We start from the raw sequence: 23313 nt of genomic DNA, 5'->3' as shown, positions 1-23313 counted from the left end.
GGGCTTTTCTGGCATCTAAGTACTATTGATTTAATGGCCCGCCGTTGGTAGACAAGAAGGCTTCTGAGTACAGTGCTGACTCCATGGGGTTAAGCCTTGAAGGGAAACCCATCATACGCAGAGCAGATTGTTTTAAGCCACTGTGATGTCATGGGGAGGCAAAGGAGAATTTAAGTTAGGTTGGTTGTGCCCATTTTCTTTTGAAAACGATCTAGTAGGGCCTACAGCAGATATTTTAGTAAAGTAGCTGGCAACAGGCATAGTGATACTTATGGATCACGTGAGTTCTCCTTTCTAACTTGAAAAATTCTAAAAGCACCCTATTAATCCCAAGTAGGCATTCTGAGGTTTCTTTTCAAAGGAAAATGGCATGTTCTGCTTAAAAAAAAGGAAAAAAGAAAAAAGCAAAAACAACAACAACCAAAAAACCCCCCAAAACTCGCAACTGCATTTACCATCTAAATTTAAGGAAAGGCTTCCTGGAAAAAGTCGAGTGATGAATTTCTTTCACTTATTTCAAGTAGTCTCTGGCGTTCCTATAAATCTGAAGGATGAAAATGAACTGCTTGCTAAAGAAGAAACAGTAGCTGAAATGCGGGAAGACTCCTGCGGTGGCTAATAAGACGTCTTACGGGTTTGCACATGCAGAGGATAACCTTAAACTTGAGTTTGATATTTCACCTTGCGGCTCACAGATGAGCTGCCTTTTATTCAAAGAACAAGGCTGTCTGTTTCCGAGTGGGTGGGTGTGTACCCGGAGCGGGCGCCGTGTTGGTTTTGTGCCCTGGAAGGTTGACACAGGCAGTGGCGACTCGCGGCCACACCGGGGCAGCCTCTCCCCGGCAGGCGGCCGGGCCGGGCGGATCGGCCCGGGGAGCGGACAGCGTCGCTGAGTCCGGCTGGTTGGGATTGCCAAGCATTTAAAGGGGTCTCGAAACATCCACGTTTCCCCCTTTAACAGTTACGGCGAGCTTAGGGCTCTGGGCAAAAAGACCATGGGGAACAGGGATGAACTGAGCGGGTTTTGTTTTTTTTTCCTCCCTCGGGGAAAATGCCTTCAGCCCACGCTCCCCCCCCCCAAATGCCCAGGCCGCCCCTTCCCCAAAACAGAGGGAAAGCTGGAAAGGGAGGGTGGGTCCGCTCGGAAGGCCAAGCCCGCACCCGCAACCCTCCTTTCCCTCCCAACCCTGGGCCGACCGGCCCCGAGGCCGGGTGCGCCCCCGAGCGCCGCTGGGAAGGCCTGGGGTGGGGTGGGCGTGGGGGCAGAACCCCGCCACCCCGCAGCCCGCGGCCCGCCCCCCAGGCCGGCCTGTGATTGGCTTGGGGGGCGCGTGTGCCCGCCCCGGCGAGGCGGGGAGGGTCCCCTCTGGGCGCCGGGTAGGAGGAGGCGGAGGACTGGGCGGAGAGAGCGGGGGCCGCAGGGAGCGAGCGAGGGGGCGGGCGAGCCGGGTTCCGGAGATCCGAGAGCAGGCTCCGAGAGGGGCGGAGAGCGGCGGCGGGGCGAGCGGGGAGGGAAAGCCCGGCGGGCTCCGCGCCGCCGCCCGCTGCACGGCGCGCTCGCAGCAGCGCCAGCCCGCACGGCCCCGCAGCCTTCCGGGAGGAAGCGGCGCAGGCAGCGGCCGGGGCGCGCGCTCGGGCTCCCTCACCTGCCGGCGTCCGGCAGCTCCCCCGGCGGGACGCGCGCAGGCCGGGCGCTCGGAAGACCGGCCGCCCGCGCCGCAGCCCAGCCGCCGGGGAGAGCCTCGGAGCCCGCGCGGGGCGCCGGCTCCATGGCGACCGGGTTCGGGGAGCCGGTCTACGGACTTTCGGAAGACGAGGTGAGCGGCGCCCCCTTCGCGCCTGGGACTCCCCGGGGAGTTCCCGTCCCGCGCCGGCAGGGGGTGGGGACTGGGCCGACCCCCGGGGCGCGCGTCCCCCGCGCCTGCGGCGGAACCCCAAACGCCCGGGCCCATCTGCCCGGCGCTCGCGCCCCCCGCTCCCCAGCCCCCAGCGGAGGGCATTGTTTGTAGATAAAGCGGCCCGACGCCTTCGAGCCGGGGTTCGCTCGGCCGCTTCCCCGCCTTGGGGTGGGAGGAGGGCGCGTGCTCCTCTCCGGCCCCCTGTTCCCCCTCGTCTCCCAGCCGCGTCTCCCGGGCTGTTGGGCAACTTTCCGCCTCTCGCCCCTGCCTCTCGGGAGTCCATGATGTGTGTCACGTCTGGGTCTCGGCTGGGGGCCCGCGCCGCGCGGGGGAGCCCGGGGCCGCGGAGGAACCTGAATTGTTCTCCACCCCCCTCCCCCCGGAACTTTCCGGTGGTGGTGTCAGCAAGTGCTCCGATGAGTGTGTGCTTACCCCGGTGGGAGTGGGCAAGACGCTCGAGCTGGGTGTGTCTGTCGCTCTGGCTTGCAGAGTCCAAACCGGGAGTGTGGATCTCAGGGTCTTTTTGGTGGGGGAGGACGGCCAGCTTGGTGGCAGGTGCTACTGGAAACTTGGAGGAAGCTTGCAGCCCTGCCATTTTTTTTCCCCCTCCCGAGGACTCAAAGCCCGGCACCTCCGGGGTAGGTGGAGAGACAAAAGCTCAATTGATCGCCTTTATTAATAAAGCACATCAAATAAGCCACGCCCCCAAGGCTGTCGGTTTGAGTGGAAAGAGCTTTGTTTTTACCCTCACTCTCTCCTCGCGGTTTCCTACTCCCCCCTTTGGAAACGATCCTCAGCTACGCTCGGCTCTTATTGGTGTGTTGCTCTGCCAAAAAGGGGGGTGGGAGGCCTGTCGCTGGCGCGGCGTGACCGGCAGCCTGGATGGAGCAGGTAGGAGGGGTTTGCCATCTGGCGGGGTGCGAGCTCAGGTCTGGCTCCCCTTTCGAGAGGTGAATTTACAACCCATGAAGCATTACTCAGCAGGGAGGTATTTCCTATCCTGGTTGTGCATTTCATGAAAAGTTGATGCCTGGGAATTCAAGGATTTCTGGCTTTCTCTTTCTTCCTCTCCTTTCTTTTCTGAGGTCCCCTCTTTCTCTGGTGTTGGGGGTGGGGTGAGTGGAGAGGCTATTATCTAGACCTGCCTACGTTATGGCTTCTCTCTCACCAGCTTTGCTGCTCTGGTATGGGGTGTGTGTGTGTGTGTGTGCGTGCGTGCGTGTGCGCGCGCGTGCTTTGTAAGTGTGTAATGGAATAGTTATCTTGGGGTGGGGAGAGTGGGGGTATGACTTTTTCTTCACAGGGCTAGGTAAGGCTTGCTGTGGTATGTAGTTTATCAAAGAATGATCACAATGCAAATAATGTGTGATTTAACGTTTTTGATTATTTTGCCATGCTGTGCTCCTGTAAAATAATTTCCCTTTTTGGTGCAGTTACCTGGGGATGGGTGAAAAGGATCATTGTTTCTTTCACCCAGGGGGTTCTCCTCTCCCAGGCTCCTCTACTCTTTGAGGAGCTTTCCTTTTCATTCTGTACTTCTCCATTTAATTAGCAGCAGTAAATGGCAGGCAGTGAGCTCTTAGAAAGGTGCTGAGATACAGACATTCCGAAACAAAGGGCTTTTGAGGTATTGGGGGGAAGACAGCTGCGCTTCAGCTCTGGTCTGTCTTGTTCTAAATTGTATGATTTTTAATGGCGTGCTGAAGAAAAAGATATTGACAGTGTTTTGGGAAATTCAACTGCATAAATGAGTCCAATGCATGTCCCTGTTGTTTATTCTTTGTTTACATTTATATCCAGTGTCACCATCTACCTAGCATACATCTTGCCTCTTTAGATGAGTTAACTCAGATCTTCTTAACTGGTGTCCAGTGTGAAAGTGAAGGATGGAATATACACAGAATTGGGGTGCGTGTGTATGTGTTTGTGTGTGTGAATGGGTTCACTCCTGTATGTCGCTAGAGGGGTGTTGGGGCTGTGTGGGGAACAGCATGAGGTGATGAAGACATTTTCTTGATTGAGTGATGGCTATGTTGCTGGTACTGTTGAGTTCCCCAGCATTATATTACAAAAGACAAGTCGCATCTGTTGTCTTTTTTCAGCTGCTTCTCCCAGTGAAAAAAAATAAGGCAGGGCTGTTTTGATGACTTCACATTTCTATGGTATTTGCTTTTTATGGGAGGTTTCATGCCGTCAGGTTAGCCTTTGGAAAATCAGAGAATGCCTTCGTAGAATATTAACAAATTGTTGAATTTGCACAGCTTGTTTTTGTCCCCCTGAATCAGGCAGTGTAAGAAAACAAATGAAAGATCTTAACAGGCTCTTACGGCAGGCAGGATGATGACACCGATGGCAGGGTTGATTTTCCAAGGCGTGTTAAATATGAGTGCACTTCAGTTTACACACTTGGTGTGCTGGGGAACATCACACCTGAAGATAGTTTGATGGCTACATAAGAGTTATCTTACACATCTCTTAGCAAAATAGGTGTCCATACCTAGCACAGTTCTTAAAAGTTAGTTTGTGTTTTCTTTGGAAGTTGATGGACAGCATTGTGTGTTTGGAGTGCACTTAGTGTCCTGTCCCATCTCAGAAACATTTCTTTCACTGTAAGTATTGCTGGTGATGAAGCATTGCGGTGGGATGCCAAGACAGAGGACCATGCTCCTAGGTCTCTCCAGCTTGTAGAATGAAAGGGGTTAAATACGGGCTTTACTTGTGTGAGTGCGTGGACTGTTTATCTTTTGTGTCTTACTGGCTGAGGTTCCTCGAGAGGTAGAGTTCATATTTACTGATTTAAATCCGGTCACCTTAGGGAAACCAAATTTGAAAATTGCCATCAGATGAAGGACTTTGGTGTTGAGAGATTAGCACATTAGCAAAACTTGTGATGCAGGGCCCAGCATCAGATTTGGTTTGGAATCAGAACAGTTGGACTGGTTGCTGCATCTGGCTTGGTTCCTTGGCAGTTTTTTGTTTTGCTTTTTGTTTTTATTTTATTTTTTTTTGGCAATGTGTAGCACTTTTTGGCAGTTTACTTGGGAATATAAACTGTTAACCTCTTGAAGTCTTTTATTACAACGTCTTGGAAGGTATACTTCATTGAAAAGATTTCTGGGTGAAACACTAAAGTCTGAACGACAGCTTTCTTATTAGATGTGGCAGCTTTTGGATGGTTACAGTGAGGCAGATGGCATAGAAATGAAGGCCAGGCTGACGTAGGACAGTACTTTGACACCCTCCCTCTGTGTTTTATACAAACAAGAATAGTTGGCTAATGTTTCATATTGTCTATGCTGCACTTAGCACTGTGTTAAGGTTTTATGTACTTGTGGTCTCATTTAATCCTCATGAACCTCCCCCCCCCCCATAAGGGGTGCTGAGATTTACAGATGAGGACTGGAGGCTCAGAGATGTTAAGTGACCTGCATAAAGACACACAGGAAGTTATGGAGTCAGGATTGGAACTCTGTTCTTTTGATTGCGCAGCCCTAGTTTTTAGCATTCTTCCTCTCTTCCAAGTATCTTGAAAGGTTTTCATAGTTAGATTGTTGAGGTTGATTTGCCATGGAGATGAACATCAGAAGTTGTAAACCAAAGACTTCTAGTTCTGAATGGACCAGGAGGCTTGCTTAGTAGTATGGTCTCCACTCTGTTTTAAAGCTTGGGAATTTTTACAGAAAATGGCAAAAATCTGACCTCATTGGGGCTCCATTCTCACCTGGCAACAATGAGTGGGTCCATGTGGTGCCCTGGAGATGTGATAGCTGTGCTGTATTTGCTAGCATCCCCACTACTCCTTATTGTTTTAGGGTTCCATTTACTCCATAACAAACCTGTAAGATTTAACTGTTGGCATAGGTATATTTTCTTTAAGATGCGGTCAACTTTAAGATGCACCATTATTTTATGTACTGCTAAGACAAAGAAAAAAATTGGTCACACTATGATACACCATTAATTTTATGAAGCATCCTTATTTCAGGATGTTTTAGAATTCCTGACTCTCATTGGAAACCTGGGATAGCCCTGGGCTGTCAGTTTCAGTAGGTTAGTCATTCAACGCTTTCAAGTCAGTTGCTGGTCAGATTTTTGCCTGTTTCTGAGAAAAGGGGTCGCGTCAGAGGAATGCTCTTTTTTTTTTTTTTAAAGATTATTTATTTATTTATTCATGAGAGACAGAGAGAGAGACAGAGGCAGAGGGAGAAGCAGGCTCCCCGCGGAGCAAGGAGCCCGATGCGGGACTCGATCCCAGGACCCTGGGATCATGACCTGAGCCGGAGGCAGATGCTTAACCGACTGAGCCACCCAGGCGTCCCCAGGGGAATGCTCTTACCTGGGCATTGGCAGAGAAGAAACAGGGAGCCTACAAGCTAGGCCACCTGAATAGCCATCTGTAAGTAATTCAGAGTGGTCGTTAATTTTTCAGAAGTGGTCTGTGTTTTCAAGAGATTACTTGAAACCCTGCATGCCGTCTTTGTAGCTGTGCAAAAATGATCACAAGATGGCTTTTGGAAATCAGTTAAGATATTGTCTGGACTAAAGGTGGATGCTGAACAGCAGTTTTGTAGAGGGAGATAAAACTTTGCCCATTTGTTCCAACTCCAGATGCTTGAATCAAGCCTAGCTGTGCTGGTTGGTATGCTTTATGCCTAGGACACGAGCAATATTCGAGTTACAGTCTGCATTGTGATTGCTAACATTGAAGAAAAACCCTACAAGGGCCTAGGTTTTATTGTGACATTTAAAAGCAATTTTATAAACTGGCGAATATAATGTATTGTATTAAAGTTCTACTCTCATTAGATTTTTATTTTCTTCAAGGGTTCTTTGGCAGTTGTAGAAACTGACATTTTAATTTATTTTCAGTTTAAGTCAGAAGGTTTTAAATTATCTCATTCCTGAAAAGCAGTTTCCTTAACTTAAGGAATAAAAATAATTTTTGTTCAAAGGAGTGAGGACTGTGGCAAAACGGGAATCCCTAGACCATCCTGGTTTCTTTACTGTAGCAGAACACAGTTTAAAAAGTGGTTGAATGGTGCTTGGCCATCTCCTCAGTGCAGCGAGGACCCACACTCCAGGAAACTTCCTTGCAAAGTTGTTTTGTGATATTGGGAGCATTAGTATGCTTGCCATATATTTAGGAGACGTCTCCAGGAAGAAGTCCCTCACGTTAGGGAATGGTGTCACACATTGCAACAGTGCTTTTGAGTTCCTGTTAAATTGCTTCTGCACTCACTGTGAGGGAAGAAACTTCATGCTCATTGCTGGTTTACTTGCCTTCCTTCATCGAGCAGTTAAACAACATAGAAGCGCGGTAGTATGTGACTGGTGAAAGAAAGAAATCAGTTTCTCTTTGACAGATTGAGATCATCTTAACATTTTTATTTTGAGTTAAAAGGTCTGTTTGAACAGATTTTATTGGTGCCCTTGAATTTGGGTCCTAGATGAATAGCAGTAAAATGAGATTTTAACTTAAGAGTTTTCAGGTGTTCTGATTTTGTAGGTCTTTGAAGTGTTTTTGGCTCAGTGATCTATTTAATTGGCAATAAAGCAAACTATACTTTTGATAATCGATATTAAAGAGGATCAAAATAATATATGAATAATTATGAAAATAAGTATTAGGATAGTAGGATTGGTGAAGGCTATGAGAAGGGTGGCCAAATGTTACTTTCTGTTCTTGTATTTCTCTTCCAGGTCACCCTATAAACAAACATATCTCACTTTCTGACTATAGGTGGCAATGTTTGTGCTGTTTCATGTTGCTACTCTTGGTTGGAAGTTGCCTGTTGGTGGGATATAGAAGTGAGAGCCGAATTCAGCGATGATAAAGAAACTAGATTTAGAAACCAATGTTTTCCTACAAACTAAAAAAAAAAATTGTTTAGTAAAAACACCTAAGGTGATTGTCAGTGCGAGCAGTGACAATGATAATATGCCCTTTTATCCAGGGCATATTAAATTTGGAAGAGGAACAGGCATTTGGATCTGGGGGGAAACTCCCCCACAAATATACACACAGAAAAGTTCCTTTGAGAACCACGGTGATGTCCTTTGTTCTTGGGTGCATAGGGACTTCTAAAAAAAAAAAGAAAATGCTAGTTCTGTATGGACTGCTCTGGAATTGTCATTGGCTTTGAGGAGGAACTAATAATTATCACCACTCCCGAGTATTTGATTGCTGGAGAACTTCTTGATTCCGAGGTAGGACTGGCTCAGGTTGTGCAGAGAGAAAACCAGCGGTGTAAAGATCTGGGACACACGTTTCATGAACACATAGGACCTTGTTAGAGTTGTAATGATTTGTTCTGAACCCGAGCGGCCTGAAAGCAGCTGTCACTGTAATAATACCTTTAGGTGTGGAAAAGCTCTATTCCATTACCGTATTTGGGGTAACTAGCTTAAATCTGACCCTCTAGTCGACTTTTTGTCCCTGACTCCAAAGTCCTGTATTGATTCAGAACTTGCCAAGTTTAATGGTTGAGACTATCTGATTCCCTTGCCGTCATCAAATTCAGTGTTGGGTGACTTCCTGGCAGGCAGGCATCCACTGGGAGATTTCGTATTTTTATACCTCCTATTCACCAAGAAAAAGGGGCCATTGAAAAGTGACTTTGTTTTTTAAGAATTTTTTTTTTTTTTTAAAGATTTTATTTATTTGACACAGAGACACAGCGAGAGAGGGAACCCAAGCAGGGCGAATGGGAGAGGGAGAGGTAGGCTTCCCGCTGAGCAGGGAGCCCCATGCGGGGCTCGATCCCAGGACCCTGGGACCATGACCTGAGCTGAAGGCAGACGCCCAACGACTGAGCCACCCAGGCGCCCCTTTTAAGAATTTTTTATTTTTTATTTTTATTTATTTATTTTTTAAAGATTTTATTTATTTATTTGACAGAGAGAGAGTTAGCGAGAGCAGGAACACAAGCAGGGGGAGTGGGAGAGGGAGAAGCAGGCTTCCCGCTGAGCAGGGAGCCCGATGTGGGGCTCGATCCCAGGACCCTGGGACCATGACCTGAGCCGAAGGCAGAAGCCCAATGACTGAGCCACCCAGGCGCCCCTTTTAAGAATTTTTTAAAGAAAGATTTTATTTATTTGAAAGAGCGAGACAGCACAAGCAGGGGGAGGGGCAGAGGGAGAGGGAGAAGCACACCCCCCGCTGAGCAGGGAGCCCAGTGCGGGACTCGATCCCGGGACCCTGAGATCATGACCTGAGCCGAAACCAAGAGTCAGATGCTTAACTGACTGAGCCACCCAGGTGCCCGAAAAGTGACTGTTTTAGTGTAAGATGCTGCGATGTGAAATCCAAGATGGAACTTGGAAGGGCTTGTAGGGATCGTGGTCCTACCAAGGGGATGGACTGGCCATGGCTGGTCAGGGTCGTGTCCCCTCACCTGCAGTGTGTCTGCGCTTCGGTGCACCGATGCATCCCGGGCACAGCGGAGTGAACTTTGGAGGGATTGCATGAGTGGCTCAGGCACTGTCCATGTGTTGCCCGCCGGGTGGAGGCCATGTGCTCCTTCTGCCTCTGTGCGTGACTGGCCACCTCCAGCAGACCCCGGCGGGGCACCCGTTGTGCCTGTGAGTCTTGGTCTGGCCTCACTTAGCACGGTTTGCACTTTACAGCTGCATTCAAGGCCTGGCTCTCCTCGCTCTCCGTGGATGCAGCTGTGGATCGTTTTGTAGTGTGCCTTTCAGAGAGTGTTGTGGGGCCGGACTTCCCAGTGGGAGAGCATCGCCGTTGGGGAAGATCGCCAGCACGTTTATATCTGGTGGGAAGTCCCACCAAACCGCCTCTGTGGCACATCTGTTATAGATTAATGTCTCGAAATGCAAACTTAGTTTTGTTCAGGGATCTATAGGATTTCGAATGTTCCATGGATGTTTTGGCAACTGTGTTAGAAGTCACAGGCATGAGGACTCTAGTGGAGACAGGCTTGGGTCAGAGGTAATGGAGAAGATAAAGATCTTTTGATTTTTTTCTTTTTCTTTTTTGATTTCTTTTTCTTTTTTAAACGAAGATGTTTTTTGAATGGGTTAGTTTTACTTACACGTGTATGTCTTGTTTTTTTTTAAATACTGGAAGTTATTTTGGTCTGGTGTCGTCTCCCCACCCACCCCCCATCCACATCCCCACAAAACAAAAGCAAGCCTAAGCTATTTAGAGAATTTGCTTAGTAAGCGCTCAGTGTATCTCATGGAATTAAAAGCTCCACATACTTACTCTCAAATCTGCCAACTACCTTTAGAACCAAAGTCTGTTGAAAACCTGTGCTTGCTTGCTTTTTTTTTTCCCCCTCTAAGGCTCCATTTTTTTCCCTCTCTCAGTTAATAAGTGATTCATCTTCGAGTGTTAGCCTAGTGCCAACTTCATCTTTGGCAGTTTGGGTTGGAAAGGGGAAGGAGTGTGAGGTTTAAAGAAGAAGCAAAACTGAGAATCCGTTTGCTTCCTTTTACTCTCCTCCAGTCCCTTTTGGTGCTCCGTGTCTGGGGTGTGCTAATTGGATGTGAGCAGAACGGCAGGCAGGTCGTTTCTCAACTTGGAACCGACTGCACATCCTCCCCTTTGTTAATAACTCCAGAGGATTCATGAATGTGGCACTTGACTTAAGCTCTGTCTGGAGGGGCTGAACCCACTGTGTTGATATTTGAGTCCTAGAGTATGTTGATGCTGATAATTGAGAAATTGGTATGTGCCATGCCCACCTGCCTGTGGAGGGGATGTCTTCATTTCCCTGAGAACACGTTGAGCTTGGGCTAAGAGCTTTTCCTTTCCTTCTTTGAGAAGTGAGGCAGAGAAGAGCGTCCTGCAGCAATGGGAGTGGCTGGCAGGGCAGGGGAGGTATTGGGGAGTATTTAATAACGTGGAAAGGCCACTCATCTAACTGGAAAAAGTCAGTTACAAAATAGTGGGTGCAGTACAATCTCATTGTGCTAAAAGTATTTATGCATAGGGAAAAATGACTGGAGATGTATCCCAGGGTGTCGAAGGCGGTTATCTTTGAGCAAAGGGATTTCAGGTGTGATTTTCATGCCTTTTTATCTTTTTTCTTATATTTTTCTACAGGGAAGTTTTTCTTAATATAAAAGTAAGTTTTAAAGTGAGATAGAAAGAAACCTCCCAAATGCTTGTAGTACTTCAGGCTTTGGGTATAAATGAGAGCACTTGCTCAGAATACTGATAGTGTGTGTTTAGTCGAACATATGTTCATCGAGGGCCCGCTGTGTGCTCTGTATTTAAGGATGTCAAGGTCGTCGCGTTGCCACTCGTGCTTTTGAGGAGCTCCCCGCCAACGTGGGAAGTGGAGGGATAGGTGAAGGATGGGACACTTTGCAAACAAAGTGACCGGGAAATTAGACTTCTTTTCACTTGGAGCTTGTAGAACAGAGGTTTTGTTTTCTCCACCATGGACACTCCAAATTTGTATTTTCATCCTTCTGTGTGTTACAGTTGCATAGAAATAATTTAAATCTTTAGTAGCGTTTTGTGTTCTCTGAATTTTTTTGTGTGCACTATAAAAAACAAACTGAAATCTGTTTCTCTTTTTGTGTCCTTGGATTTTGCCTTCGCGTCTTGTTGGTGCAGCCCTGAATTGTTTTAGATGTCAGAATGGTCCTTGTGCACAGCTTTCATCATCGGTGCAAATATCTAAGTATCTGGAAGCTGCTCTTCGTTTGGCCTTGGAGCAGACTTGTAATGTCCATCCAGTATCAGTACGTCCGAGTATGTTCCATGGTGGTCCCTTCCCGAACAAAAGGGTGCAGTTGACAGATGTCACATTATGTGTCATCTGACACTTGTCTCTTTGTGTCTCCCCCAACCCCCACTGCTTTTACTATTTCTGACATAAGGATGCATCTTTTTTTTTCAAAGATATTATTTATTCATTTATTAGAGAGCACATGGCGGGGGTCAGAGGGAGAAGCATGCTTTTACTATTTCTGACATAAGGATGCACCTTTTTTCATTTATTAGAGAGAGAGCACATGGGGGGCGGTCAGAGGGAGAAGCAGACTCCCCACTGAGCAGGGAGCCCGATGCGGGACTCGATCCCGGACTCCAGGATCATGACCTGAGCCGAAGGCAGTCGCTTAACCAACTGAGCCACCCAGGCGCCCATAAGGATGCATCTTACAGTGTGTTTAATGTGGTGGTGGGTTCCTTGCACTCATACCACACTCCCTCCTTCCTGCTTACAGCTTAACAGTAAGTTACAGCTTACAGAACTGTGGTGCTTGAGTTGGCCAATCTCAGTTTATGTATTATGGCAGTCCGTGTATTATGGCAGATTATTGACAGTTGTCATGGAGATGAACGTTATCTCTCGGTCAGTTTTGTGTCTGTTAAGTGCCCACCTGGACAGTAAGGACATGTGCCAGCTTAGTGATGTCATTAAGGAACCAAGTTCCATTCTTTACGCCATTGTTCATAAAGTCTAGCCCTTTTCAGAGACCTAGGGGTCCTCGGGTGGCTGTCAGTGGTAACCAGAGCCATGTTCTTTTTTCCTACTTGCAGAGCAAAGGGGATGGCTTCCTGTGTCTCTCTCTTTAAGATTAAAGAATTTTCATTCCCAGAAACACCCAGGCAATCTTTTGTGTCCCATTGGCCAGGGAAGTTTCGATCTGCTTATCTCTCAGCCAGCTAATGGCAAGGAGGGATGGAATTACCTTTAGTGTTCTAAGGGTCTACCCCTTGAGCTGAGGTGAAGTCCATGATGACCCTACATTCCACCTGCTGGATAATTCATCCACCTTCAGTTATGTACACCTTCAGAAATATACCCATGGCTCTGTGAGATCACATGCTCCCTTTCTCTATGGAGGCAACCCAAATATTCATTTAAGTATTGCAAGGATCTCTGGGTGATACACTGTCCCTTCTCTAACACTTGAAAGGAGTTTTTTTTTTTTTTAATGGTCTAGTGACTTACGGCTGAATAGGTGTGGTCCCCCAAACATCAACCTACAACCGTGAAGAAAGAGTAGGATACTACAATAAACCTCCCACTTGGAGAGGGGAAAAATAAGAAAACTCAGTGTGGTAGCTGGTGGATCAGGACTAGCAAGGAGTCCTTGGCTGGTCAGCTAGTCTGGCAGCTTCTGGCTTTGCTGGATTAGGCCCAGTGTGAGACCCTCCCATAGTCCCTGTCCTCTGCAGCTGCACCTGGCTGGGGCCAGCAGCAGACTGCCCCTTCTTGGGTCCTGCTGGGTGTGAGTTTGGGGCTTTAGGGTTGTGTGTCTGGGGTTGAACAGCCATGGGCTAGTGTCTTCTGACCTGAATGTTTGGCAGTATTGCTCCTGTGAAAACTTAGCGTCTGAGTTTTTCTGCTTCTAGTCAATTCCTTGGGCTGGTAAGAACAGCCAGTGGCCTTATCTAGATGAGGCCTGTGGTTCTGGGAATTTCTGTGTCTTAGTGACTGGTCTCCATGCCCTGTTCATTCCTAGGGCTTCTACCTCCAGGCAGTTTGAAAGGAGCCTTGGATGAAGAGGCACACAGTTTGGGTCCAACAGCCATCCGGGCCCTTGAACCCACTCTACCTTTGCTCTGCCTATTCAGAAGGGCCAACTTCCCCAGACTGGGGCTGTGGGACCCACAGGACCCTCTACCTGGCCCCTGACTCAGCCATTTCAATTTTATTTATAGCCCTTATTTTATACAAAATCTGTTATTGTTAGGGCTCTTGACTGCAAGCAACAGTGACCAATGCTGATGAATTTAAGCAGAAAGGGATTTATTGAAGACATTTTGGATAGCACAGAAGTACCTGTCAAGCTGGAGACCTGGGCCTAGATAGCAGTCAGGGGCTAGGGGAGGATGGGCGCCCCAAATCAGGGCCAGAGAACCCTGGCTCCCTGCCACTGGGTGCTGCCCACACCCTCGTTGCTCATCTGGCTCCAGAGGGCGCGGAGGGAGCTGCACCAGCGCTCTTCTTTCTTACCGTGTTGGCGGTCCTCACAACCACTCGGGCTCAGTGATTCGACAGGAGAATTCACCAGACCCAGAAATGGTTGTACTCACAGTTACGGTTTATTACAGTGATAGGATACAGAGCAAAATCTAAAGAAAAAGCTGCATGTAGTGAGGTCCAGAGGAAGCCAGGTTCTGAGCTTGCGGGAGTCTCTCTGAGAGGCGGCACACGGGATGCACTTAATTCCTCCAGTGGACGTTGTGCCCATGTGTGTGCAATGTTGTCCGTTGGGGAAGCTCCTGGAGATGCCACGCCCAGGGATTTTATCGGGGCCTGCCCCTGTAGGTACCCTCTCTCCAGCACGTACGACCGTTCCAGACTCTGGGAAGGGGAGTCGGTGTTCAGCATGAACCACGTGGTTGGCACAGTCCGGGCCAGTGAGGCACACTTTTCATTTAGGGAGCGTTTTCTATCTGTGGAGGGAACCGTTGACCGTTCGAGTTCCCAGACACCAGCCAAGGGCCAGTCTTGAAAGCAGGCTTTTGTAAGGAGAGCAGTCTTGGGCCTGCTGCACCACTTCTGTCCTGCATCCTGCCTCTCGGAGGCCTTGGCCAATCTCGGTCATGTGCCAGCAACCCTTGCTGCCAGGGGAGGGGTAGGAGGGCTTTGTTCCTCCTTTCTGAAGTTTTTGGTTTCTGTTGGGGGAGGTGGGCCTGGCCTCCCTCCAGAAGTCACACTGTGGGGGATCCCCAGACATAGGAATTGTTTTCAGATGCTGGGCAGCACAGCATCTCCCTCCCACAAAGAAGACCCCGCTAAGCATGAATCAGGCCCATTATAAATGTTAAATGAGCGTTTGCAGTAGTGAGGCGATGCAGTGTGTGTGTTGAGCTGTTGCCATCCCTGCATCAGGGAGAGGCTATGACATGTTTTTGTGTCTTCGATGGGGGCTGAGTGCCCCCCCTCCCCCCAGTGCTGTAGGGGTGCAGGCACTCTCCAGGGGCCTGCAGTATAATAGGGGATATGATAGGGATTGAGCTGAGCCCGAATGAGGTGTTGCCAGCTACTTGAGGTTTGGAGACAGAATGTTCCAGACGGGGGAAGAGCAAATGTGAAGGCCCCAAGATGAAAATGAGCGGGAGGAACAGAAGGAAAACCAGAGTGGCAGGAGCATGGGGGGCCTCGCAGGCAGCGGGGTCAGAGAGGGGGACGGGGGACAGATCAGGAATGGCCTTGACAGCCAGTGTGGAGGGCTGGGGTTTCCTCAGTGTGGCGGGAAGCCAGGTTGGAGGGTTTCTGGCGGGGGAGTAGCGGGATCTGACTTGTGACTTGAAGGGACTCTGGAGAACGGGTTGTTGGGGGTGGGGCAGGAGTGAAAGCAGGGAGGCCAGTCAGGGAACTGTGGTACTGGTCAATGAGGAGGTGTGGCAAGCTGGGATCCAGGCCCGGCAGCGGGGGGTGGGGGTGGGGTGGGGTGTGTGTGTGTCTGTGTGTGTGTGTGTGTCTGTGTGTGTTGGATGGGGGGTGCAGGGGGCCCCGGCAAGGGGTGGGGGTTGGGGAGGAATTGCCTGGCACTTGACAGTTACAGTTTGGTGTGAGCAGGTAGGTGGAATGTCCGTTCCTGGGAGGAAGACTGGAAAGAACAAGATTGGGGGGAAATCGGGAGATCAACAGGTCTGTGTTGATGAGGCTGAAAGTGATAGAGCTACGAAGCGTCGGGGTGATGCCCACAGGCAGGGGGATGTGAGCGTCTAGAATCCAGTGGAGCCCTCGGGCCGGGGATGGGACGTTGGAGCGCCTGGTGTCTGGTTGACACTTGAGGCCTGGGACTCGGGAAGGTGAGGACGCGGGTGGAGGCCCTGGGCAAGGAGGGTGGCCGCTGGGGTGGGACCGGCCAGCACGCCTGGTGCTGTGGGGACCGAGTGCCGGGGGGCCTGGGGGCGCACGCGTTGGTGGCCCGGCTGAAAGCTGTGCTAGGAGGGGTGGGAATGGACGCCCCGGGAGGAGAGCAGACACAGGTGGGGACTGGAGGCGGCCCTGGGGAGGAGTTTCGCTGTGAACACGAGTGGAGACCTGTGGCTGCTGGAGAGCAAGGAATGGGTCCTGGGGGATGTTTTCTGAAGTTGGGAGACCCCAGAGTGTATTTGTGTGCGGAGAGGGAGAAATTGGTGCAGTGAGGGGGTCTGCCTACGCAGTGAGCTTGATGTGATCACCGCTGTGGGGTTTCTGGGCGTGCGTTCGAAACCATCTCTGATTGTGTTGACGTAGGTGACCCTTCAGCTGCCTCAGGCCGAGGAGGTGAAACGCCAGTACGTCAGTGCTGACCTCCTCCTGCCCAGTGAAGGCCAGATGATGGTGGACGGGGGTCATGGGTGTGAGTTTCCCTACAGCTGGAAGGGCACGGAGCACTGAGTCGGCACCAAACCTGCGGAGCTGGCATGGCCTTGTGGGCTCTGGGAACCAGCCTGGTGGCAGCCAATGCCACACGATGCACACCTAGTTCATGCCTCCTGAATGGAATCACAACCCAGAATTTTAAGTCTGCACAGAGGAGAATTGAGAGCGTTTTTTCACCTTTCAAATGGAATGTCAAGCTTGAGAATTACCCTTCTAATTCTTGGTTGATAGCCACAGTTCGCTTCCTGGTGTCCCCGACCTTCTCTCTCCCATTGTCCTGACTCTTTGAAATGCTTTTATAGGGTTATATTTTATTTTATTTATTTATTTTAAGATTTCATTTATTTATTTGACAGAGAGAGACACAGTGAGAGAGGGAACACAAGCAGGAGGAGTGAGAGAGAAGAAGCAGGCTTCCTGCCGAGCAGGGAGCCCGATGCGGGGCTCGATCCCAGGACCTTGGGATCATGACCTGAGCCAAAGGCAGACGCTTAACGACTGAGCCACCCAGGCACCCCTATAGGGTTATATTTTAAAGTAACTTTAGTCTTTTTAGAATGAGGCTGGTCTTAATACACAAAAAGGTTAATAATTGCAGGAAGGGACAGGAATGCCCATTTATGGATAGGATGAGGTGGCTTGGCAAATCCAGATTCCATAATGTCTCTGTTGAAGGAGCAGCTGCTCAGTTTTCTTACTATTGTGGTGATTTTAACGCCCAGGCAACAAGGACCATGCCTTTCTTTGCCAGGCAGGCTGAATTCTGGAGTCTGCAAAATGGCATTTCAAGCAGGTGCGCTGGTATGGACAATGACAACTTCAACCGTGTCTTTGCCCTTTTAAGAATCTGTGGAAAATAAAACCCAGGGTGTGTCAGGATCAAAGGCGAGTGTGTGCCCTTCTGTTGAATGTATTTGCCTCTTTGGGGCTTGGAGAGGCAAGAGGTGTGTCTGTACAGTTAGAATTTTACTCTTACCTCTTCTCCTTCCCCCCGCCTAGATTCTAGGTCATGGCATAGACAAGAAAAAAGGGATAATCTCTATGGCATGAATAACTTAGGATTCAAAAAGATCTTAAAAAGGATTTTTTCTCTCTTTTTTTTTTTGGCTAGCTGATCTGATGAGATTGTCTGATCTGCAAGGGTCTTGGCTGGAGTGCACACCTCCTGGGCCTGATGTTGTGCTGGGGACGGAGGTGGGGGGTGGGGGCATGCAGCTCTGGCTTCCAGGAAGTGTTGTGATGTGTTTGAGCCCCGCCCAAGACCGCGATCACACGTGGTGGCCGTGAAGCAGCAGAAATACCTGTACAGGACGTTGCTTTTGGGTCTGGGGCGTGAAGAAAGGTGGAGAAGCCAGCCAGGGTGTCCAGCTTCACACAGTGAGCTTCTGAGCTGAGTTTTAGATGAAAATAAGCGAACAGCTAAAATATGAGCACTTTCCATATGCGAGGTGCTGATATTAAGGTCTTACAAAAACGGACTCACCTAATCATCACATCAGCTCTTTGAGGTGGGTCCTCCTGGCTCCGTCATACCAGGTCAGGGTGAGAAACTGAGGCACAGAGATGTTAATTGACTTGCTCAGAGCATCACAGAGCCCGTAACTGGCAGAGCCAGGACTTGAATCCAGGCAGTCTGGCTCCCAGGACCGTGGGTGGAACCACCATGCCACGGGGTCTCAGGGCAGTTCGTCAGGGATGGGGAGGAGGGCACTGCAGAGGCCCTGGTGGCCAGACAGAAAGGCAGAGAAGAAGAGGCTGTGTGGACCTCGTCGAGTACTGGGTCCCCATCCTCTGAGGCACTTTGGGAAACCAGGGTTGATTGTGCTTTTCTGGCGCTCACCATGCAGCAAGGGGAGAGTGGATGTGAGGTGAGTAATGGTGGGTGGTCATGCAGCTGGCCAGGTACGGAGGGTGGTGATGACTGGGGGAACCAGCAAGGGGGATAAATGCAGGAGGTATTTAGGATGCAGGTGGCATTGGATTGATGACTGGTTGATTAGGTGAGAAAAAAGAAGGACTGTAGAATAATCACCCACGTTTCTTGTTTCTGGATGGGAGGAAGGGAGAAACCTACATCTATTTTTTCTTATTACTATTACTTTTTAAAGATGTATTTATTTTAGAGCCTGTGCGTGAGTGGAGGGAGGGACAGAGGGAGAATCCTTGAGCAGACTCCCTACTGAGCGTAGAGCCCAGCATGGGGCTCGATCCCAGGACCCTGAGATCATGACCTGAGCCAAAGGCAGATGCTTAACCGACTGAGCCACCCAGGCGCCCCGAAACCTGCATTTATTAAATACCTAGTATAAAGGTTGTAAACTGGGGGACATGCCCCCTCCAACATTTGGCTATCCCTGGAGACATTGTTGGTTGTCACAACTTGGGAGGTGCTACTGGAGTCTAGTGGGTTAGAGGCAGGGGATGCTGTTAAACATCCTGCAAGGCACAGGGCATCCCCGACAACGAAGAAATACCTGGCCCCGAATGTCAGTAGTGCTAAGGTTGAGCAGTCCCACTCCGGTATATGTATTAGTTTTACATAGCTGCTCACTTAACCCGTGAACCAATCATGAGACGTTATAAATTCCATCTTTCACATTTTTCCAGTGAGAAAACCAAGGCTTAGTGGGGAACAGGGTCAAAGCCAGGGAGCAGCTAGTAAGTGCCAGAGTCGGCGTCCAGACATGCCTTCTCAGTTCTCCCTGCTGCTCTTCTTCCTCACATTGCTGCAAAGGAAGAGGCTCGTCAGACCATGGGGTTCTTTTTCTGTAGCGTTGGCTCCAGACTGGAGGAGGCAGGAAGGAAGGTGGTTATTTATACTCAGCTCTGCATAGGATCGAATAGCTCTGCATTTTCCGATCCTGAAGGTCTTACAGTGAGGATTTCACAGAACTATGATCATTTAGACGTTGGCGTCCCCCTGCAGGTCTAAATATGGGAACACATACTATCTTTTCCTTTAAAAATACTGCTGTTAATTTATGATAAGCTAAAATGCAGAAATTTTCATTCCAAACCCTGTTTATTCCTTGTGCATATGAACTACTGCAGGCCCCCCTTAGTAATTTTATTACTAAGTATCCCTTTTAGGAAGAGATAATGTGAAGAGGGGAATTTGGAAGATCCTATAGGACTGCTCTGGATTTAGAGATAAATGTAAAAATACATTGATTTGCCAGAGGTAAGGAGCCCTTTTGAGAATCGGTTTGTTTTAGTGTCATCTAGAATAACCAGACAGCTTTTGGTAGCTCAGGATACAGTTGCTAATTTTCTAATGGGGTTTCTAATTATAATCCAGCTCCTGGGCAGATTTTGGATGTATTAGCAGCCTTCCTTGATAGCTCGTGAGATTAGAGCTTTGAGACCAAGTTCTCATAGTTGAACTCTCCATGATATCCTATTACTGATATTTTCAGAGTTACATATTTTAGGATCTAGTCTTGGACGGTGATGTGGAGGAGGCTGCCCCACTGAAATTGGGATAGAAACTTTTATGGGCATTATTTGTCTGTTTAAAACAGTCTTTGTATTGTGTAGTCTTGTTTTTTGTTGGCCACACGGTGTCCTGGCGCTTGGGCTACTGGGACCATTTGGTGAGCATGAAGTTTCTGTCTTTCACCCATTGGATCTGTTGTCCTGAAACAGATGGGGCTCTTTAGTCCGGCCAGTGCTTTGGGGGAGTCCTGTTTGCTGCACCTGCTAATCTGTCGTCAGTTCTGCTAGGAAGTTGATGCTTAGGGAGTACCGAAGGGTGATCCCATTATGGAGTTTGGCAAACCAACAGCAGAGCCGCAAAGGTTTCTGTTGGGAGAGTTCATGTTTTCAATATGGTGCAGATGGATACAAAATCAGGATGAAAATGAGACAAGGAGGACTTAAAACTTCTCCCATTTTGGTGTTAGTGGTCGCTAGCCTGGATTAGACCACATTCAGCATTGAACTTGCGTAGTTTCTGCATTTCAGATCCCTTGTTTAGGTTCATAAGCATAACTCAAAAGTAGTAGTAGGTAGTTTTGATAAACTGAAGGCATGATCAGTGAAACGAACTCTTGTAAACTTGTCTCTATATTGAGGCATAACCATCAACATAACAAATGTAACACGTTTATTCACTATATTAATGTTAATATTATTCAGTGCTTAACTAATTGGGCTGAGCTTTTTTCTGCCCCAAGATTTCCCAGTGAGGAAGACCTTATTCTATATTGCTTGCCTTGGGAAGAACGATTAATTGTGTTTCCTTTTTGGGGTGGGAAGACCACAGGCAACATGATACAGTATTTTTTAAAGGTTTTATAGAGTAGACCTCCTTTAGAGAGAAAACATTAGTGGGGATGCCACGTGTGGCCCTAAATTATTTTTTATTATAATGTCTTAAAATATGTCTAAACATAAAAGGAATTAATGTGTTTATAGTGCATGTATCACCATAATGATCACTAAAACCAATGTACGGATTCATTACAAATCTAATGCCCAACCTAATTCAGTTGAACTATGATTTTATTTTATTTTTTTAAAGATTTTATTTATTTATTTGACACAAAGAGACACAGCAAGAGCGGGAACACAAGCAGGGGGAGTGGCAGAGGAGGAAGCAGGCTTCCCACGGAGCAGGGAGCCCGATGTGGGGCTCGATCCCAGGACCCTGGGACCATGACCTGAGCCAAAATCAGACGCTTAACGACTGAGCCACCCAGACGCCCCTGAACTATGATTTTAATGTGACACGTGATGCTGTTTTGCTAAAACCACAGCTATCATATCTGTGCTCAAGAAGTACTAGCTGCTAGGACAAGTTTCCCTTTCCTGACCTACCACGTGCGGGGAGTTGGGGGGGCAGTCCATCATTTAATTCTGTTCTTCTGTTTTCTACTGTACTATGTGCTAGAGCTCAACGAAGGCCTCTTTGACTTGAAGTCTTGTTAGCTGGAGACCCAGGGGAAGTACTGCTTCCATCTTGACCCTGAATACAAGTGCCAATGGAATCTCCAGAAATCAGTGGGAGTACCCAGTGACATGAGGTGGCCATGTAGATGACCTAGAATGTGCTTGTATTAATGTGTGAAGGTCATTGCCTGAGGCTTCCTGTGCAAGGTGTGGTCCCTGCTCTCCAGTCGATCCAGCAGGGAGGGGATTCCAGAATGACGGTGGGTGGCGAAGCCTCTTTGGGAAGCTGATGTATTCTGTCTGTTGACTCTGCTGTTACACAGCTGTGAGGGGTCAGAATGCGGGGGACTCTCACCTGGCCTCAGCAATATATTGTCAATGAGATCTCACACGTCTTAAGCATTGTTGCTGCTTGATCTTGCACAGATCTTGCCTTTACTGTTAAGAGACAGTTTGGTACTGAAAATTCCCCTGGTAATATAACGCAATTCAGGGGTGCCTGGGTGGCTCAGTTGGTTGAACGTCTGCCTTTGGCTTGCGTCGTGATCCCGGGGTCCTGGGACCGAGTCCTGCGTCAGACTCCCTGCTCCACGGGGAGTCTGCTTCTCCCTCTGCCTCTCCCTCTCTCTCTCTCTCTCTGTCTCTAATGAATCAATAATAAGAAAATAACACTTCATTCAGTCTCCTCTTTCCTTTCCTTAGCAGCCCTTTCCCTTTTTCCCCTGTCACCATCAGATGACCTTGCCGATTTTCCAAGTAGTAAATGCTTTTGTTGGATTTTTCTTTTTCAGGGCAACCAAAAATCAGTGATTGGCTCTGGAGTCCCTAGCAGGCAGAGCTCGGGTCTCTGTGCCCTGCACAGCGTGTAGCTGGGGCCTCGGCTGCACAGACTTGCACACGGTTCCTGAATAGCTTTGGTATTCTCGCCTTAAAATAATTCCTCCCCCTTTGCTTTTTTAACCAGGGATGACCGTAACATAAGGAGCATTTTCTTAACAGATCGACTGGATGCCACCCATCCGAATGAGCATTGCCATTCAAGGTGGGTTCTTGGGAGGGTAACTGAAGGTCAGTGAATTTCTCAGTAATCCTTATTCTGTCAAAACTGCTTTTTCAGCCAGGTTACTGTCCCCATTAGCCTCATTGCCTTACAGTAACACCTCATTAAAATGCTCTTAACTGGATTGAACACTCATCTTAGTCACTGTGGCTGGCTTTGAAGCTGTTTCTGGAAATTAAATTTATCCCCTGGGAAAGCATACTTGCCCACCATTCCAGGTGTTGGATGTAACGGGATCTGGGCTCTCTTGGCAACTCCTCCAGTAGAGAAGGTCTGAGAGGTGTCGAATGAGGACTTTCTGTTGAAATAAGTGTTTAGAGTCCCAGGGTGGGTAGAATGGCATGCCACAGTTACTCGTGCTGGATTCAGAAGGAACCGGCCATATTCTTTAAGATGCATATCTTGTAGAGTTAGTATCAGGAAAGAAACTTCGTGTAAATCTTTAACAAAAGTAAAAGCAGAAACTACTGAATTCTCATGCAGTAGAAATACAGACCCATCCCCCCCTCTGCTCTCCCCTCATCACCCCCCCCCACAGTCACTTCAGTTGTTTCCTGTTATAAGGTATTTTTGGATGCCTTTTGTAAATCCTGTTTTGAAGCCTCTGTTTTCATAGAAGTTAGGTGGTTCGGGGCTTTATTTGGGACATTGATTTCTAGGCACTAGGAAATTCAGTAACTGGCTGAGCGAGCACTTTGTCCTCGAATGCTGCACGCTCGTTTGGGGATTGGGTTGATTTTTGTGAGGTTTCTAAACTTAGATCCCTCCTACACACCCACAGTGGATTCAGAATTTGTCATCTTTCAGTGATCCTTGATAGGCTCACCAATGTAAGCTTTTTAAAGGCCCTTTCTTTCAAAGCGAAGTTAAATGCGTTTTCAGTTTCTGCCAAGAAAGAACAGCAGCGGAACGAGGGAGGATTCGGCACCACCAAGCCAAGCTCCGTGGAAGCAAATTGGTGTGGAGACTCACGGTGCTGGCTTGGATCAAGCAGTGTCTAGTCCTAGCTTAAAACAGGTCTGGATGAAAGTCCAAATTCACCTATCACGCGTGCATGTGTTCGAACTCTATTTTGAGGGTGTATGTGTGCATCTGATATCACGGTGACCTCGGGCCGTGAAGAGCGACCATAAAGGGAAAAAGAGAGAAAATCCCGGTG

The 23313-nt window shown here is 48.5% G+C and overlaps 1 protein-coding gene across 2 annotated transcripts in view; it reads left to right on the top strand.

Moving 5' to 3' along the window:
* The first annotated feature begins 1621 nt into the window (after nucleotides 1–1621).
* Nucleotides 1622–23313, top strand: part of NEDD4L (NEDD4 like E3 ubiquitin protein ligase) — a 335624-nt gene continuing 313932 nt past the window's right edge. For both annotated transcript variants that reach the window (XM_034995969.1, XM_034995968.1), the window contains exon 1: nucleotides 1622–1817. In XM_034995969.1, the coding sequence (XP_034851860.1) occupies nucleotides 1770–1817 (48 nt within the window). In that variant the 5' untranslated portion in view covers nucleotides 1622–1769. The remainder of the gene's footprint in view (nucleotides 1818–23313) is intronic.

The sequence above is a fragment of the Mirounga leonina genome, unplaced genomic scaffold (assembly GCF_011800145.1).
Source record: "Mirounga leonina isolate KUSES-001 unplaced genomic scaffold, KU_Mleo_1.0 Mir_93, whole genome shotgun sequence".
NCBI classification, from domain to species: domain Eukaryota; kingdom Metazoa; phylum Chordata; class Mammalia; order Carnivora; family Phocidae; genus Mirounga; species Mirounga leonina.
This window is presented reverse-complemented; position numbering and strand designations above follow the sequence as displayed.